Below are 17,344 nucleotides of genomic sequence, written 5' to 3'. Positions count from 1 at the left end.
AAACCTAAGGGAGAACCACAGCCAGAACCCTTCAGGAGGAGAGAGGCGGATTCATCTAGCAAGACAGTTCATCCAGGCAGATGAAGAGCTGTTCATCTATGGTAGAGAAAGTTCCTCCAGACAGTTGAGGGTCATCCGGATCTACAGCATCTGTAGTGTCGTAAACAGTATCACTCCCCAAGGGGAGTGGAAGAAGGAGAAAAAACAGCAATGAACAAACTACAAGTAAACAAATGCCACATTTTCAATATGTTAAGGGGCCCTTTCCAGCCAGGGGCCCTGAGCAAGTGCTTGCTTCGCCTACCCTATTTGTGGAGGCCCTGGCAAGAGGAATAGTAAATTGGCATGGATACTTAGCCTATAGTATTTAGGTTGTTTGGTGAAGCCTATACAGTAATTCATATAGATGAAACGTAGATAAATATAACATTGTTAACATTTTATCCCTAAAAACGTACTTGTCTCAGTATGATTATCACATGGTCACGGATGGTGCCCTACCACTCACCAAATTAAATGCAGATGAGGAAGTTGGTTGCAATAAATCATCTCTGGATGATTTACGGCGCTGGAGCAGCCTGAGTTGAATAGACCGCCGCTGTGGTGCGTCGGTGCGCCATGACGCAATGCTCCTCCATGTGATGTGATGTGAGGCAGGACTGTGCCGCTGCTGTTATGGCTCCTCCTGCTCCACACAGACGGGGCTAGAGACGAAAGACCACTGCGAGGCAACGGGAATAACACACCGCGAGACGTTTTTTTCGGGAGTCGCGGTGCAAAACGGAGAATCGTACAATGCTGCAGAAAAAGACATAGACGATGAACCCCGCGTCGCCTCTTCTGCTGTGAAGGCTTCGACTTTTCCTCCAGATCACCAACACCCAAATGAACTCCGTCAGAGCGAGCAGCGTTAGCAGAAGACCCAGGCGAGTGTCGAGGCCGCGCCCGGTGCAGGAGAGGAACCCGCAGGACAGAGGTGACGTGCCCTCCGCTTCTATTTGCACGGATTTGTCAAGCAATGTCTTAACTCGGCATACACGAAGGCTTTTCTCTGGTGAAACGCAGTGTGTGTCAGCCATTGTCGCCGTTTGAAAACAGTGGGCGGCTCACGTTGGTCTCCGAGCTGCGGCTGTGCGCTCAGGAAACACCAAGGCTTTTGTGTTTGGAGCCAATATGGAGGCCGCGCTTTGTTTTGCTTAATTTTTGCCCAGGCATCGCGTTTTCTGTATCTTGTTTGTCTGTTTCTTGAAAAGAATATTGCTTTCTGACCGTGTAGGGTGTGTATAAAAGATTAAAAAAACAGCTGAGCTTTGGCGTAGCTCGTTAAAATGCCGAGAAGGAAACACAAAGTGGTTTGTCGTAGTACGGCTCTTAGCTTAGCCACTGTTAGCTGTTATTATTAGCATGTTTGATAGCCATATGTTTCCTGACGTCTCTGAAAGCCACCGCGTTTATTGTTTTTATTTGTGCGCCACGTTTAAGCTGCTCACTTTCATCTCTGCCATAGTAAATTGCAATTGCGTGATGTTTTGCTCTCATTTGAATTGCAGGTTTTACGTTTCTTGATAGAGACTGACAATAGACGATGTTATTGTATTGTTAGTGCATACAGTACCAGCCTGGATAAAGCTTTCGTTTTGGATGTATGCAAAGTACTATTGCAGATTTCTGAAGAAGCTTGATTACTTGATTAATTACTGACAGGCTGACGCAAGACAATTATATTTTCAATTTTTTGTTGAGTCAAATTAGTTCACAGAATAATTTACATTGGGTGTTCAGCAATAAACAAGACTTAATGCATTTCACCTATTGGTACTAGGGTTTATTGCTCAACACAGGACGACACTGTAAAGCAAACTTCAGCAACATACAGGATTACACAACACAAACTTTATTTTGTCTGCTGAGCGAGCGCACCTGATTTGAAAGCATTCATGTGTAGCCTGGAGCTTTATATTGAATGTGAGTCTCTTCTACCTGTAGCAGATGAGGACGAGCCTGCAGATATGGTTGCAGAAGAATCCGGTCCAGGAGCTCAAAACAGTCCATACCAGCTTAGAAGGAAGTCTCTGCCCAAGAGAACAGTGTGTCCAGCAAAGACAAACATGGAGGTGTGTTGTCAGGAGGTGTAATAAATCTGCATAGTTCTGACAAAAAGCAGTGGTGGTTTTGACGTTCTTTTTGTTCAGGGTGCCTCAACGTCAACAACAGAAAATTTTGGACATCGACCTAAGCGCCCTCGAGTGTCAGGAAAATGTCAAGACCTTCCAGGTATTTACCGGTATTGGTAAAAACAAAGAAGATTGGGCTACTGCTGTCATTGGCTTCATTGGTAGTTCCTACACTGATGTTATTTCCCCCATTCTCCAGCAGCTCCAGCAGAGCAATATTTACAAGAGAAGCTTCCAGACGAGGTGGTACTAAAGATCTTTTCTTACCTTTTGGAACAAGACTTGTGTCGTGCAGCATGTGTCTGCAAAAGATTCAGCGAACTTGCCAACGACCCTATTCTCTGGTAATTTTTCTACATTAACAGATATATTGTTTACAAAAAACATATTCTAAAGCTGTGTTGCTGTCTTACATTAGGAAAAGGCTATACATGGAAGTCTTTGAATACACACGGCCCATGATGCATCCAGAGGCGGGGAAGTTTTACCAAATTAACCCCGAAGAGTATGAGCAGACAAACCCATGGAAGGAGAGCTTTCAGCAGTTGGTGAGTAACTGTAACTGAGTAACTTTAAGATAATATTGTGATTGATTAAAATTCACCTCCCTAGTGTACATTGTAAAAGCAGTACTTTGTGACATCTATTAATTAAATATTTTATCAATTGCAAACCTTGAACAAAGTGTTGCTATGATTGACTGAGTGTTGGCGGTCTTCTCATTCTTCACTTTGCTGTTCTAAAGCTGCTAATCTGTCTGAAAATGCATCTGTCAATACTAACAATGTGCTAAAAGGTTTTTGAGGGCTAGGAACCAGGTTAGACATTTCCCTCCTTTTATTGGTTTGAAAACGAGGTAATGCAGCACTAAGGTGCTTGTTATTATGGCTCCTAGGAAAGTCTACTGGTGCATTGGAATTGGTCAGCCTCTTGACCTTCTCGATGTATGTGACAGGCAAATTAAATAATCAATGTGAATCGCGATGAGTTAGTTCTTAAGGGAAATACAAAATTAGGATAATCGTGATGGAATTGAATTTGATTTTGGATGAATGGAATTTAATTTGAGGTTTTATTTTCATATTGCGTCCTTGGCAAGGTGACAAATGTTGGAATGTTAATATTGACGTTGAGAGTTAATTTAAGTGTTGCTTATTTTGAATGTGGACTGTGTATTGTCTACTTGCAGTATAAAGGAGCTCATGTGAAGCCAGGCTTTGCAGAACATTTCTACAGTAATCCCGCCAGATACAAAGGCAGAGAGAACATGTTTGTAAGTGAAATGCTTGTAGATTGAATTGAATTTAGCTGGTTAAATTTAAGCAAAATTAAATTAAATCTTGCTCTGCCTTTCCAGTACTATGACACCATCGAGGACGCTCTGGGAGGAGGTCAGGAGCCTCACTTTGACGGCTTGATATTCGTCCACTCTGGCATTTACACAGACGAGTGGATCTACATTGAGTCACCAATCACAATGATAGGAGCTGGTGGGCTTCATTGGACCTATTCATTACTGACTTCATGGGTTTTAAACTGGGTATCTAACGTTTGTGTTATTACAGCTCCAGGAAAAGTGGCGGAAAAAGTCATAATTGAAAACACCAGAGATTCTACTTTTGTTTTTATGGAAGGCTCTGAGGATGCTTATGTCGGATACATGACCATAAGGGTAAGACCTTTTTAGCCCCCATTACCTGGATTTGAATCAATCAATTAATTTTATTTTATTTATTTATTGTACTGTTTATAATTGTCTTGTGTCCATTGCAGTTCAACCCTGATGACAAATCTGCCCAGCACCACAATGCACACCATTGCTTAGAGATTACAGTCAACTGCAGTCCTATTATTGATCACTGTATCATACGCAGCACGTGCACAGGTAACTCTTCGGCCTTTTACTTCACTTGCTGTACTTTTGGAGATGGTTGGATTGAAGTAAATAATGCTGGTGTTGCTCCTTTAAGTGGGTTCTGCCGTCTGTGTGAGTGGCCAAGGCGCTTGTCCCACGATCAGGCACTGCAACATCAGTGACTGTGAAAATGTGGGCCTCTACATCACTGACCATGCACAGGTAACTTTATGCCATGCCTAACATTTTGGAATTTTTAGAAACATACTTTTACTAGCCTCTTTTAATCATAGAATATTAGGTTTCAGTACCAAAACCCCATTTACAAACAAAACATTTGCCATTGATTTTTCAGGGAATATATGAAGACAACGAGATCTCAAATAACGCCCTGGCTGGCATCTGGGTGAAAAATCACGGCAATCCAATAATCAGACGTAATCACATTCACCACGGCCGAGACGTGGGCGTTTTCACTTTTGACCACGGAATGGTAAAATAATAATTTGTTGTCTCTGTGATACAAGTATTTAAATGTTGGACATATTTAATAGTGATGTTTGTCTTTTTTAGGGCTACTTTGAAAGCTGTAACATCCATAGGAATCGTATAGCAGGTTTTGAGGTGAAGGCGTATGCAAACCCCACAGTGGTCCGCTGTGAGATACATCACGGTCAAACTGGGGGCATTTACGTCCATGAAAAAGGCCGGGGCCAGTTCATAGAGAACAAGATCTATGCAAATAATTTTGCTGGAGTTTGGATCACCTCAAACAGTGACCCCACAATAAGGTAAGTTTCAAGATCTTGTTGAAAAACGTACTTACTTTTATGTGTTTTGATGTAACTAAGTGCATTTTGTTCCGTTGCAGGGGTAATGCCATTTTTAATGGTAACCAAGGTGGAGTTTACATTTTTGGCGATGGTCGAGGCCTCATAGAAGGAAACGATATCTATGGTAATGCTTTGGCAGGAATTCAGATCAGGACCAACAGCTGTCCTATTGTTAGACACAACAAGATCCACGATGGGCAGCATGGAGGCATCTATGTGGTAAATACTTCAGTCTGTTTGTTTGAATAAAACTTCAGATATCACAATGCACATTACTGAAGTGTTTATGTTTGATGCAGCATGAAAAAGGACAAGGTGTCATCGAGGAGAACGAAGTGTACAGTAACACTCTGGCGGGAGTGTGGGTGACGACGGGCAGTACGCCAGTGCTCAGGAGGAACAGGATACACAGTGGAAAGCAGGTGAGACAGAACACGTGTCTGGTGACAACTTCAGGAGCATTTGAGCACTCTTCCTTTTTCCTCTTCCCATATTTATTATACTTTATGTATTCCATTTTAGGTTGGGGTCTACTTCTATGACAATGGCCATGGTGTACTAGAAGACAATGACATCTACAATCACATGTACTCCGGGGTTCAAATTAGGTTTGTGGAAGATCAATAAACGAATGACATTTTCCCTTGAATTGACCGCCATAATGTCATTTGCACACATTTGTCCTTGTAAACAGAAAACGAGTCCTCATCAAGCTGTTCTCATTGTGCATCTTTTATTTCAGAACCGGTAGCAATCCCAAAATCCGGCGCAACAAGATCTGGGGAGGTCAAAATGGTGGCATTTTGGTTTATAACTCTGGTAAGTGAAAGTTGTATTCTTTTGGATTGTGATTGGGTGTGTCTTTCTCAACAATTAATTATGACTGTTTCCCAGGCTTGGGTTTTATTGAGGACAATGAGATCTTTGACAACGCTATGGCCGGAGTCTGGATCAAGACGGACAGCAACCCAACTCTGAGGAGGAACAAGATTCACGACGGCAGAGATGGAGGAATCTGCATCTTTAATGGAGGAAGAGGTAAGATGATGATGATAATCACCTTTTTATGTAGGTGTTGAGATCTTTGGCTTACAGGTACGGTACTGGCATTAAAAGTGTGTTTCTCACTGTTATTTCAGGCTTGTTAGAAGAAAACGACATCTTCCGAAATGCTCAAGCTGGAGTCCTCATTAGCACCAACAGCCACCCAGTTCTGCGCAAAAACAGAATATTTGATGGCTTTGCAGCAGGTGAGTACTGTGCTGCATTTTTGATAATCATGTTGTATTTCTGAACACATTGTCTCTAATTATTACACGGATTTTTATCATCTTTTAGGTATTGAGATCACCAATCACGCCACGGCTACTCTAGAGGGCAATCAGATCTTCAACAATCGATTTGGAGGGTTGTTTCTTGCATCTGGTGTCAATGTTACAATGAAAGGTACATACAATGATTAACACATTTTAATCGGGTTCATTTCATTATTTTAATTCAAATTTTTTTGTTCCCCTTAGATAACAAAATATTGAACAATCAAGATGCCATTGAGAAGGCTGTTAGCAGAGGTCAGTGCCTCTACAAAATTTCAAGCTACACCAGCTACCCAATGCACGATTTTTACAGGTACAGCGCCAGATAATCTCCAGAATAATGACCACTGAACTGCGTCTGTGTCCCGTGTTTGATCTTGTGTCTGGTCTTTCCAAAGGTGTCACACCTGTAACACCACAGACCGCAACGCCATCTGTGTGAACTGCATCAAGAAGTGTCATCAAGGACACGACGTGGAGTTCATCAGACATGATAGGTCAGTCATTTCACCTTCATTCTGATATTGCTTATTTGTTAGTATGTATTTGGATGATGAAATATTTAAGTTCCTTTCATGGCTGCAGTTAGGTAAAAACGCATAGTATGCAGTTACTACAAAATGTAGTGAAATTCGGACAATTTTTCATCTACTACGGAAATTAGCTCACAAATGCCAATTCTCAAATATTACAACTGTGTTTATTTTTGCAATTTGTTTGCAAATACTATTAACTACAAAAAAATACCAACATTCATAGAAAACTAGGTCTTCAATTCTGACAACTTAAGGATGAGTAATATATACTTTCATGTGGTTTATTGTAAAAGCAGTTTTTTGTTTGAAAATTGGATACTGTGGCTTTTAATAAAGACCCTGTGAAGGCAATATTTAAAAACTGTTGAACAAAAGGAAACCAAAGTCATACATAATGTTTAGTTGTGGTTAGAATCCGACATACTGTACAATCTGTAACTGGTGTGTCTCATTTCTGCTGCAGATTCTTCTGTGACTGTGGTGCCGGGACATTGTCAAATCCTTGCACGTTAGCCGGGGAGCCCACTCATGACACGGACACTCTCTATGACTCAGCTCCTCCTATAGAGTCCAATACACTGCAGCACAACTGAGCTCCAGGCCCATCGGCAGTACGTGCTCCGAGACACTTTACCTTCTGCAGTGGCACGAGGAAACTTTAAAACGCATTCACTTTGGCAAAGAATACTCAAGACTCTCAAATGACATGCTTAAAGGGAAAAAAAAAACTGATAATAGATGCCTCGCTTTTTTTTTCTTCAATTATTCGATTAAAAAAAGATGACGATGGAGGACAGGACCGCTGACTCAGGGTCTGGGAGTGTTCAAAGGGTCTAGAAAGTGAAAAAACACCACGATTCATCCGTCTTAAAGAGGTGGATGGAGACCGCAGTGATGTACAGGCCCTGTGCGGACAGGCAGGAAGTCTCACGGAGCAGCGGCCCTGGTTTAGCAATGCTTCCAATGTGAGCTGCGCCATGCTCCCAATCCATGACCGGGAAAATGACATAGCACTTCAGCTTTTTTTCCTCAAGAAAACAGAGATTTGATTTTATTGCTTTGTGTAGTTTTGTATTTTCATGCAAAAATCTTACTGTACTTGAATGTCTTTATTTTATTAAATGTTTAATTTTTTGGTTATTATATCCTAGAATTGCTGTAATTATACTCATGTCGCAGTATCTAACTTCTTTCTGTGAAAGAGACCAGAAAAAGAGGAAAACACTAAACATTTTTTCCAGCCATGTTGACTACATTTGCAATACAGTAACGTGCGGATTCTAAACTGCTTTCACCAGACTTGCCCACAAATGCATTGGTCACATTTGTTGTTACAAATATGGGTTTGAACTTATTCTATGCATAATTTTCTTTTAAGGGCCTATATTTATTTTTTTATTTTAGGAGGTAGCTTGTGTTGTAGCCGCTTGCCAAGTGTTAAGACATTTTCAAATGTCAAGCTGCTCATCACCAAATAATGTTTTTATCTTTTGCCTTTTATAACTGTATATTGTATTTTGATATAACAAGTCCTTGAGTCCTCAAGTGAATTACACATCTTTTTATAGCCGGGTTATTTATGGAACGTGGGTATTTTGTTGTGGGGACAAGTCTTGTGAAAGCATCACTAGTTTGTGTTCTCTATGGCCAACATTGCTGGAGAAGTGAGGCTTTGACTCGACTGAAGCTGAGACAAGTGTCTATATACAGCCCTATATGGTTTCATTATCCCTCCCCATCCATGTGTACTGGTGATTGTGGGTTCTCAGACTGAAATGTATGCATGTATCATAACATCTAGACTTAATATATTGTGAAGTATTCAATAACCGTTATGTAGGCGCTAGTGTGAATTAAAAGGGTTTAATTTCCTAGATGAAACATTGTCATTTTTTAAAAATAAACTTTATTAGCTCAATACAGTAGTGTTTTTTTCTGAAGTGGAACAAACATTTTGAATAGTTGATTATTTTTCTTCGATCTACAGTGTGTGAATCATTTGAACAATAGCTGTGAAGTGGGTCCTGTCCAGAGTGTCATCCTCTGCCAACTGGCAGACTTTCCTGTAAAACAAGAACAAATGTTAAGATTGCCCAGAGCAATGCACTGATCAAACCATGAATTTTAGATGTTCAAGTTAAAATATGACCACCTGCCACCACAAAGTACACATTACATAACTGGTGAGCTTAGTCGCACATACTTGAAGAGTCTGAGGCTGATGGTGCTCCTCTCGAACTCTCTGGCCTTCTTGTGCCCGCTCTGGATCACCTCCTCGGGCAGGTTGGCGAGGCGAGCGGCATTAAAACCGTAACTCTTTGGACAGGACCCTGTGATGAACTTGTACAGGAACGTAATGGTTTCTTGACTTGGATCTTCACATTCATTCTCCACCATGCAGGCCTGAAAGCAACAACACAACTGAATTATAATGGCTGCACAAAATATCAGAAAATGTAGATCAAGGTCCATTTTTAAAAAAGGTAATTCAAAGCACGAACTTACTAGTGTTACTGGTACCATCTCAAATAAAAGTAAAAGCGGACGGACATGATAAATTTAGGCTTATAAGACAGCTATAAAATCTAAGGATTTTCAATGTTTAGCCCTAAAACAATGAGTTTTTATAACCCAGATTTTTTTATTTTTTTTTACTTTTATGCGAATATCACAATTGTATCCACATTATTCCAGAAGCCGGTCTGGGCGCCGTCATACGACGCAATCCTTCTGGTTGTATTAGTTAACATAGGGCTCCCGACCTCGAGAGAAAACTTCTACACCGACAAAAAAGCCGTTTTTGGGCCGTCCAGAGATTTGGTGCAATGTTGACTTATTGGTCACATAAATGTTGGATATTTTACACAAATCAATTTACTTTATAGGATATTTTAGCAGCAAGACTTTTCCCTTGTTCTCTATTTAAACCAATGGAATTCCCACTGCGTGCGATTACTGTACAACAGAAGTGATCACGTGGGAAAAGAGGGCGGAATAAGGTCAATACGATCTACCTAGCAGCCATGAAAAAGGGGGACATTGTGGGATGAGGGAAAGGGGCCTAAATGGCTGTCAAGTACAACCAAGTTCCTGGAGATTTGCTTATCAATATACCCAAAATGGACCATGAATTATTTCAGAAATTGCAACTGAAGAGGCACATAAACTACTGTCATAAAGACAATCCCAATATTATTCATATATTAATAAATAAAATGTCCTAAATTGCCTGCTGTATTGATAAGGCTTGATCATATATGTTTGTTTAGTCTTTACATTAAAAGCTATAAGTCGGACAACATTCAAACGCTGTCAGAGAGCTCCTCACCATGTGTCCCAGGCGGACCGCGGGGTTGTTGGCGTAGTCCTCGACCAGTGAGTGGTAATGAGTGGAGAACAGGGTCCGACAGCAGATCTTCTCAGCCAGTTCCTTCACCACTGCACAGGCAATGGCTGTTCCGTCGTACGTCGCCGTGCCTCTTCCTACAGAGGCCGAACAGAAAGTTACACACAGTATTAGACACTAAACAAAGCATCTGGAAACCAAATCTTACCAAGTTCATCCAGAAGCACGAGTGAGTGTTTTGTGGCGTGGTGCAGGATACTGGCCGTCTCACTGAGCTCCACGAAGAAAGTGCTCTCACCTGGAAACAAGGACTTTAAAATCTCTGCAAATGAAGAGCAACATCAGTGGAGTTTTCACAGATCTAATTTTCCATACCGGCCATTATTCGATCTGAAGCCCCGAGGCGAGTGAAGACTCTGTCAACTGGAGTGAAGCAGAGGCTCTCAGCAGGAACATAGCAGCCCATCTGAGCGAGGATGATCACGAGTCCACACTAAACAACAAATAACAAGTTTACAAGTTCTTAAGTCATATGACTAAAATTAGAACCTATGCAGATTTAAGGACATTTTAATGTACAAACCTGCCATCGTGTAGTTTAGACTTCTATATGCATGTTCTAAAATACATGGGATAACTATTGTATTAGTTAAGCATGTTATAATCAAATCATATGTTTAAAATGTGTGATGTGAATTTAATCTTTCTTCTAAAACACATTCTTCACAATCATAATTAGTCTTTAGATATATTCCAAAAGTACTTTGTAGTTGCGTCAGTGTTTTGGCATCAAAAAGTGACCCACCTGTCTCATGAGCGTGGACTTGCCTCCCATGTTGGGCCCAGTGACCAGGACACAGGAGGCGGGGCTCTTCTCTTCGTCGGCCTCACTGCTCCCGGGACAGCCCACGTGGATGTCGTTGGGGATGAAGTCGTCTCCAAAAAATGTCTTCGTGACACAGGGGTGACGAGACCCCAGCAGATCAATGAAGGGAGCAGCAGACTTCTCGTCGTGTTCAGGAAGCATCAACTCGGGCCTCGCCATTGGCCCGTCTCCGCCCTGACTATAGCGCGACAGGGCTAAAAGCACATCTGTGAACGCGGAGAGAAGAGAAGCCATTATAAAACACAAATCAACCTTCCAAATGCCATGTTGAACCTGCTTTTTTTTTTTTTCAAGACTGTATTTGATGTTACAACGCTAATCAGTTCATTCAGTGTTTTGCCATAAAACCTAATGACTACTAAAACAAAACAGCATATCATTCAAAATTATAACTTAATTACACTTTTAATAGCCTTAATAAAGCATGAACAATTAAGTCATTCATGATACAGAGTTAGAATGATTCAGGCTTAGCAACAACATAATTAATACTCTAATCATAACTTTATATCCTCTCTATCCAATACTATAATACTCTAATCATAAGTAGTTACTAAGCCTGGATCATTCTTAAAAACTATTTGTTCATCATGAATTAAGTCTTTGTTCATGATTTATTAAGGCTAATTAAAGTGTATTATAAAATTATACCTATATATATATATTTTAAAAGACAATCAAGACTGAAATGATCCTCCTCCCCTTTTGTGCATTATACAATAGAGTACTACCGAGGGCAGAACTGTAATAGTTTTAGATCCATGTAGCAATAACATTCTCTATGCTCATCTTCATAAGAACTAAATAAATACATTGTAGAACTGAATGTGAAACATCTGCAGGAAATGAATACAGAGCTGACACCTGCAGTGCAAATTTGTTTGTTTGTAGCGGCGTAATCTATTCCTGACTGATGGGGGGAAAACACATTTGTTACAGTCACTGCTCTGCAATAAACTCCAATAAAAAGCATTTACCAAGCACAGCTATGCACTCCACAGCGGTCTTCCAGTCTTTGTAGTTTTTGTCAAAGTTGTAGAAGAGCCGTCTCATGCAGTCTTTGAGTGCGGCGTCTCGCTTTTCCTCAAAACCCTGCAGCTCAGAAAACAACCTCTCCGACTGCTTTGTCACGTAGCGTTTCCAGCCTTTCTTCGTGGACTTTACCTCGTACTCCTCTGGGATGTTCCGCTCTGCAACGCTGTCCGGGACCTCCATCTGAAAGCGGTTTTTGCTCGTTCCCCAGTAGGACATATTTTTACAGCCGAGCCTCTTCTTCTGCCTGTCTAAATAATCTTGCAGATCTCGCTCGCAGTTTTTGATGCCAGTTAGGGCTTGGTCAAACTCCGGGTCGAAGCCAGCTTTTGGGGTGATGACTCCAGTGGTGCGTGCTTTTTGGTGGTCGAACGCCGTCTCCCAGCGTTTGAGCTCATCCGAGAGATCAGGAAAGATGCCGTTCTTTTCGCTCTTCAATACAACGATTTGACAAAGCAACATGGACCGGAAATCACCTGACACAGCAGACATGACATCGATGATCTCTTGCATGGTTTTAAAACCTTCCAGCGCCGAGAGGAAGTCTGCGATTTTGCGTTTACTGTAGGTTACTTCTTCGTAGAGGACAGCCCTGGAGTCGGGATGGTCCTGTCCCTTCAGAGGCGTCCCGATGCTGTGGATTTTACTGAGAAGTCGCTCTAAGTCTGGAAGCTTTTTGAGCAGCTCCGACACTTCTGAGGCCTGGGCTTGAGCCCCCATAAGATCCTCTACAGCGTCCAGCCGGTCCCGGATAGACTTGGCGTTACACAGGGGCGCACATAACCACTGTTTTAAAAGCCTTTTTCCAAATGGGGTTGAACATGTATCCAACATCTCCAGCAATGTCCCCTCTGTGCCACCAGATCCATTTTGAAATATCTCCAAATTTGCAAGAGTTACTCCATCCAAAACCATGCGCTGTCGTGTTTGGGAGAAGAAGCTCTCGGCCCCGGATGCTTTCTCCAACTCCACATCTACAGGGACATACTCTTCAAAGTTGGCCATAGACAGCAGTTCCTGGTCCACTAGACACTTCTTCAAGTAGAAAATGCTCCCACCCAGGGCAGAAAGTGCCAGCTCGTAGCCATCTTTAGGCGTAAGGCACAAGGAATCACTCTCTGACGTCATGTTTTTGAGGAGAGGAGGGAGAAGGCTGTTACCGCTCTTTTCTTTGTCAGCGTTTTCGCTGAAATAATCTTCTTCCGAAAGGGTTTTAAGAGTTTTCTGAGCATCCCAAAACTGACTGCCAGCATTGAGTCCTTCCTGTAGAGCAGCTGACAAAGAGGCTTTGAAGATTTTGCGCGTCTCCACAGAGGGATTCCCCTTTTCAAAGAGCACCTCAGCGGGAGGATAGTGGGCGATCAGGGTGCGGAGACGGGAGCAGTGGCGGTCATCCTCAAACTGTCCCACGTGGAACTGACCCACAGAGGTGTCCACAAAACACACTCCATATGTACGGCAGCGGCCTGAGCTCTCCTCCTCAGCCTTTTCCTTCAAACTTAACAGAAACTTGCTCTGGCTCTCTGCCGGAGCACCATCCAGGATGCTGTAAGTCTGCGTCCCCTTGGTGATAATCCTACACACCTCTCTTTTCACCACTTTGTCAAATTTTGTGGGTTTAAGCATGCTCTTGCAGCGTGCTTCCATCATGTCTGGAGTCTCCGTCTGCTCCACTCTCGCCACCTTGTAGCCTTTTTGAACAAGCACATCAGAAAATTTCCCAAAGCCTATTTCTGGAAAGCCTGAATGTGCCCACGTGCCTTTCATGAACGTAAGCCCAAGTTCATTGACACCTACAACGGCATCCATGTGGTAAAGCTCGTAAAACTTGCCCACTTTGTAGAAGATAACTGTATCGTTCATGTCGGCCTTGAGCTGCCACCATTTCCGCATCCCTGGACTCTGGCGGTTTAAAAAGTCGTCCGGGACGTAGAGAGAGGATTGGTCATAATTTTCCTCGGATTGTCGACGCCTTTTGCCGTCTTTCCTGCGCCCATCCTGTAGCCATTCCAACTTCTCGTGGTCCCAAACTGCTGCTCCGCCACTTGGACCAGTATTCACCTGGCTCTCGAAGCTGTCCGGGGCAGAGAAAGCGGAGAGGCGGGACTTGGTATTTGCCATGACCGCTGCTGGAGACCGTTTGGGAGCAGTGATCGGGGTACTGGGCCTTTTGGGTTTGGAAATGGCAGGTTTCTCAGCTGGACGTTTGCGTTTGATGGGTTTTATTGGGCTCTCTGGTTCGGACGCTGAGTGCTCTGGTTCCTCTTCGCTGGACAGGGCGGGTTCTTCCTCGTCATCCTCACTGCTGCTGGCTGCATGCTCAGGTTTGAATTCATCTTCAGAGCCCTCACTGTCTGAAGCCACAACGATACGCCTGCGTTTGGGCTGGTTTTCGTTTTTCACCGACGCTCTGGAAGAACGACGGTCGACTTCAGGCGACTTCACTTTCTCACTCTTCTGCTCTTCAAAACTGTCATCTTCATCAGTTAAGGATGACTTGTCAAGCTGTTAAAACACACATTGGTAGTTATATTTAAAACGAATACTAATTTCTACACTTGTGGTTCTCAAACTGTGGCTCAGATAAATTATAGAACACAAGCAACTAAAAAGTAAATTATAAAGTTGATTCCAATATTGTTCCTTTTTGTGAAATTTATTTAATGTGCAATTTAACAGCATCATCATATTATTTACTCCCATTACAAATATCTTTCTCCTTACGACGTCTTTTGTTCTAATTAATTTCTTCCAATGTTTAGGATAATTTAGTAAATTAAAATGGCCCTTGGAAATCCAGAGAATGTGTATGTTGTATAAAGTTTTGAATCCATTAACAATAAATACTATTTATTACCTCCATGTCCTCTTCCTCCTCCTCTTCGTCACCAGAGGGGTCAGTGCAAACAGGCATCTTTAGTCGTTTTTCATCGGTGTCAAACATGACGGCATCAGCGAGCTCCATCGCACGACGAATGACAGGCTTGTTACTGAAGAAAACCCCTCCAATTTTGGCATCGCTGCTGTCAGACCCTAAAGACAGAGAAATGTTTTCTAGAGTCTGATCCAAAAAAATAAATCAAATCATTCATAAAAGCTGAGGAGGTACCCTGGTATGCTCGGATGTTTTTTGTGTTGACCCATCCTCTTGTTGGTGGGTCATCAAAGAAATGAACATGTGCGCGTTGGTCCTTGCCTTTTCCTCTCATCTGCTGCCCCGTTAAAGGCTGTGGTATTACCATACAAGGCCACCAGGGGTAACCCTCCATTTTGGCCCACACCAGCGAGCCTGCATTAAATGAGAACTTTGGGCTGCTGAAAAAGAGAGAATTAAAATGAGTTTGGATGGGTGGACAGACACATTACATACTATATCATTTTAAAAGCAATACAAATTTAAAAACAGTTTTAAAGCTCCACAGTGTGGAGAGAGGCGATCAGGCTCTCAGCAAGAATGCATGATTTGAAGGTTATTTTGTATACAACTGTAATTGGAGAATCCATGATTAATGCCACTCTGTTTCATATTCTAGGTGAAGAAATAAAACTCCATAGAAAAAACGCTACCAGAAAAGTTTCATAGTAAAAGTCTCACTGCAACTACGCAAGTGAATTAAACGTCTTGTTGACATGGAGAGGATCAACTCGGAAACTACTAGTGTATTTCTAGTGCGGTCAATAAATAAAAAAGCTATACTTTTATCAGTTCAGATATTGATTACTGCAACACACTTGTTGTCCGCAGTTTACAGTCTGCTTTCAGTTAGAGCAGAAGGGGTTGTCTCTTGACCAATATTCCAGTTACACCCACATCACTCCCATCATTTCCCTCCCTCCACTGGCCCCCTGTTCATCTCTGCATAGAGTTTAAAATGTTAATGTTTGTTTTTTAAAGTAAAACATGGCCTTGCTGCACTGTATTAATCAGACGTTTAACCCTTCACGTCCCAGCAGAGCACAATGTTCCTCCAGCCAGACTGTTTTGCCCAGGTCCTGATACACACAGTGGGGTAATCGATCCTTTGCCATTGCTACTCCTAAAGAGAAGTTTCCCCTTCAGTCTGCACGTTTGAATGATTTTCAAGTCTTTTATTTAGTATTTCATTATGCAATGTGTCTGCTGTGTTTAGTTCTGTAAAGCACTTTGATCTTCTCTTTGTTGTTGTCTTCTATAAATAAACGTTGATTAACTTATCAATTGAGTCTTTGTTTTCAAAAATTTTATTAGTCAAAAAATAATTTCTATTACAGGTTTTAACCATTTACTAGTACTTCTCTGTGTGCATAGTTGTTATTGCATGTCATGCCCCCTGCAGTCAATTAATCGAGATTAATTTCTTTAATTATACAACCCTACTAGTTAAATTTAATGCATCTTTAAAAACAGCACCTATCAACAACGTAAAGTCAACGTGTATCTTCAAAGTAACGATTAATAAAACCGCAACCAGAGCCCAGTTCACGCGTTCATTTGAAGAATGTAGTTTAATTTCTTGATGGGAGTTGGAAGGTGTGCAGTGGGTCCGAGTTTCAGTGTTTTATAAGATTAGCTCAAGAAGTCGAAGTCCCAAGAGCAGACGCCAAACTCACCTGTCTTTTTTCTGCGGTGCTTTGTCTTTAAACAGTTTGTTGAATCCACTTTTTGCATGTTTCGCGTCATTTTTAGACTGCGGCTTGTTGCTCTTCGGGGTCGGTTGTTGGGGCGTCTGTTTCGCTTGCTCTTTGGGAGAAGAGTTCGACGTCTCCACGGAGCACGGCAGGTCGGCCTCGGTAGGAGATGGAGCCGGCTTCGGTTTGGCAGCGACCGGTGGCGGAGACTTGCCGAAAAAGCTAAAAAGAGATTGTTGTTTTGACATATCGTGTTTTTTTCCTTGCAAAGTTTAGCAAATCTTCATCACCTAGCCTCCAGCAGGTACTAAGCCACGGCGTGGGGACAGTTCGCGGGAAACGCACGCAGCGTACGTAAAGGGGCGGGGAAAAGTGACCAATCACAGAGTTATTCACTGAGATGCGGATATTGCGTGACTAACAAACGTAACAAATTATGAAGGAATTTATTTTATTTTTGATGTATGTTGTTGTTAGTTTATATTTCTGATTCAAACCAAACCAACGCTACATAACGTTTCAGATTCAACTCAGATGATATTGTCAGCGTGTGATTGTAATTTGGATTTCTGCCAGTAGAGTGCAGCAAAACACAACGTTGGCCTATTAAATTACACTGTAAGCATTTAGCCTACTGAGATTATAACATAATTGTAAAATATTTTTTACATTACACAACACACATTCTAAATGCATATGTTGTTTAATATGTTTCTTTCTTCTATCCACATGCATGTAAGCCTTTCACAATAATCGTT

The 17,344-nt window shown here is 41.9% G+C and overlaps 2 protein-coding genes across 6 annotated transcripts; one reads left to right on the top strand and one right to left on the bottom strand.

Annotated features, from left to right (window-relative positions):
- Window positions 1–632: 632 nt before the first annotated feature.
- Window positions 633–8,632, top strand: fbxo11a (F-box protein 11a). 5 transcript variants are annotated; one of them, XR_011925341.1, is made up of 22 exons: window positions 633–976; window positions 1,987–2,114; window positions 2,193–2,274; window positions 2,374–2,518; window positions 2,593–2,722; window positions 3,364–3,447; window positions 3,532–3,664; window positions 3,740–3,846; window positions 3,948–4,059; window positions 4,145–4,251; window positions 4,385–4,522; window positions 4,603–4,820; window positions 4,901–5,081; window positions 5,162–5,284; window positions 5,385–5,470; window positions 5,605–5,681; window positions 5,757–5,900; window positions 6,002–6,112; window positions 6,201–6,308; window positions 6,383–6,433; window positions 6,577–6,675; window positions 7,178–8,632. XR_011925341.1 is itself a non-coding variant. In XM_072436952.1 (22 exons), the coding sequence occupies exons 1-22, from the start codon at window positions 886–888 to the stop codon at window positions 7,305–7,307; spliced, it is 2,637 nt and encodes an 878-aa protein (XP_072293053.1). In that variant the 5' UTR covers window positions 634–885; the 3' UTR covers window positions 7,308–8,632. The 5 variants fall into 5 exon arrangements, 4 of the variants coding, with proteins under 4 accessions (XP_072293053.1, XP_072293051.1, XP_072293052.1 ...); XM_072436952.1 differs by having other exon boundaries at window positions 634–976; window positions 1,990–2,114; window positions 2,377–2,518; window positions 6,383–6,491; XM_072436950.1 differs by having other exon boundaries at window positions 634–976; window positions 1,990–2,114; window positions 6,383–6,491.
- msh6 (mutS homolog 6 (E. coli)) lies at window positions 8,559–16,942 on the bottom strand. Its single transcript, XM_072436947.1, has 10 exons — window positions 16,569–16,942; window positions 15,088–15,293; window positions 14,836–15,011; window positions 11,924–14,483; window positions 10,866–11,152; window positions 10,436–10,553; window positions 10,269–10,358; window positions 10,043–10,197; window positions 8,918–9,117; window positions 8,559–8,777 (listed from the first exon to the last, which is right to left on the bottom strand). Exons 1-10 carry the CDS (start codon window positions 16,832–16,834, stop codon window positions 8,696–8,698), a joined length of 4,140 nt encoding a protein of 1,379 aa, XP_072293048.1. The 5' UTR covers window positions 16,835–16,942; the 3' UTR covers window positions 8,559–8,695.
- Between the last annotated feature and the right edge of the window lie 402 nt (window positions 16,943–17,344).

This window comes from Eucyclogobius newberryi, unplaced genomic scaffold, assembly GCF_026437365.1.
Source record: "Eucyclogobius newberryi isolate DKJ021-1_F unplaced genomic scaffold, fEucNew1.0.hap1 SCAF_8, whole genome shotgun sequence".
NCBI classification, from domain to species: domain Eukaryota; kingdom Metazoa; phylum Chordata; class Actinopteri; order Gobiiformes; family Gobiidae; genus Eucyclogobius; species Eucyclogobius newberryi.
This window is presented reverse-complemented; position numbering and strand designations above follow the sequence as displayed.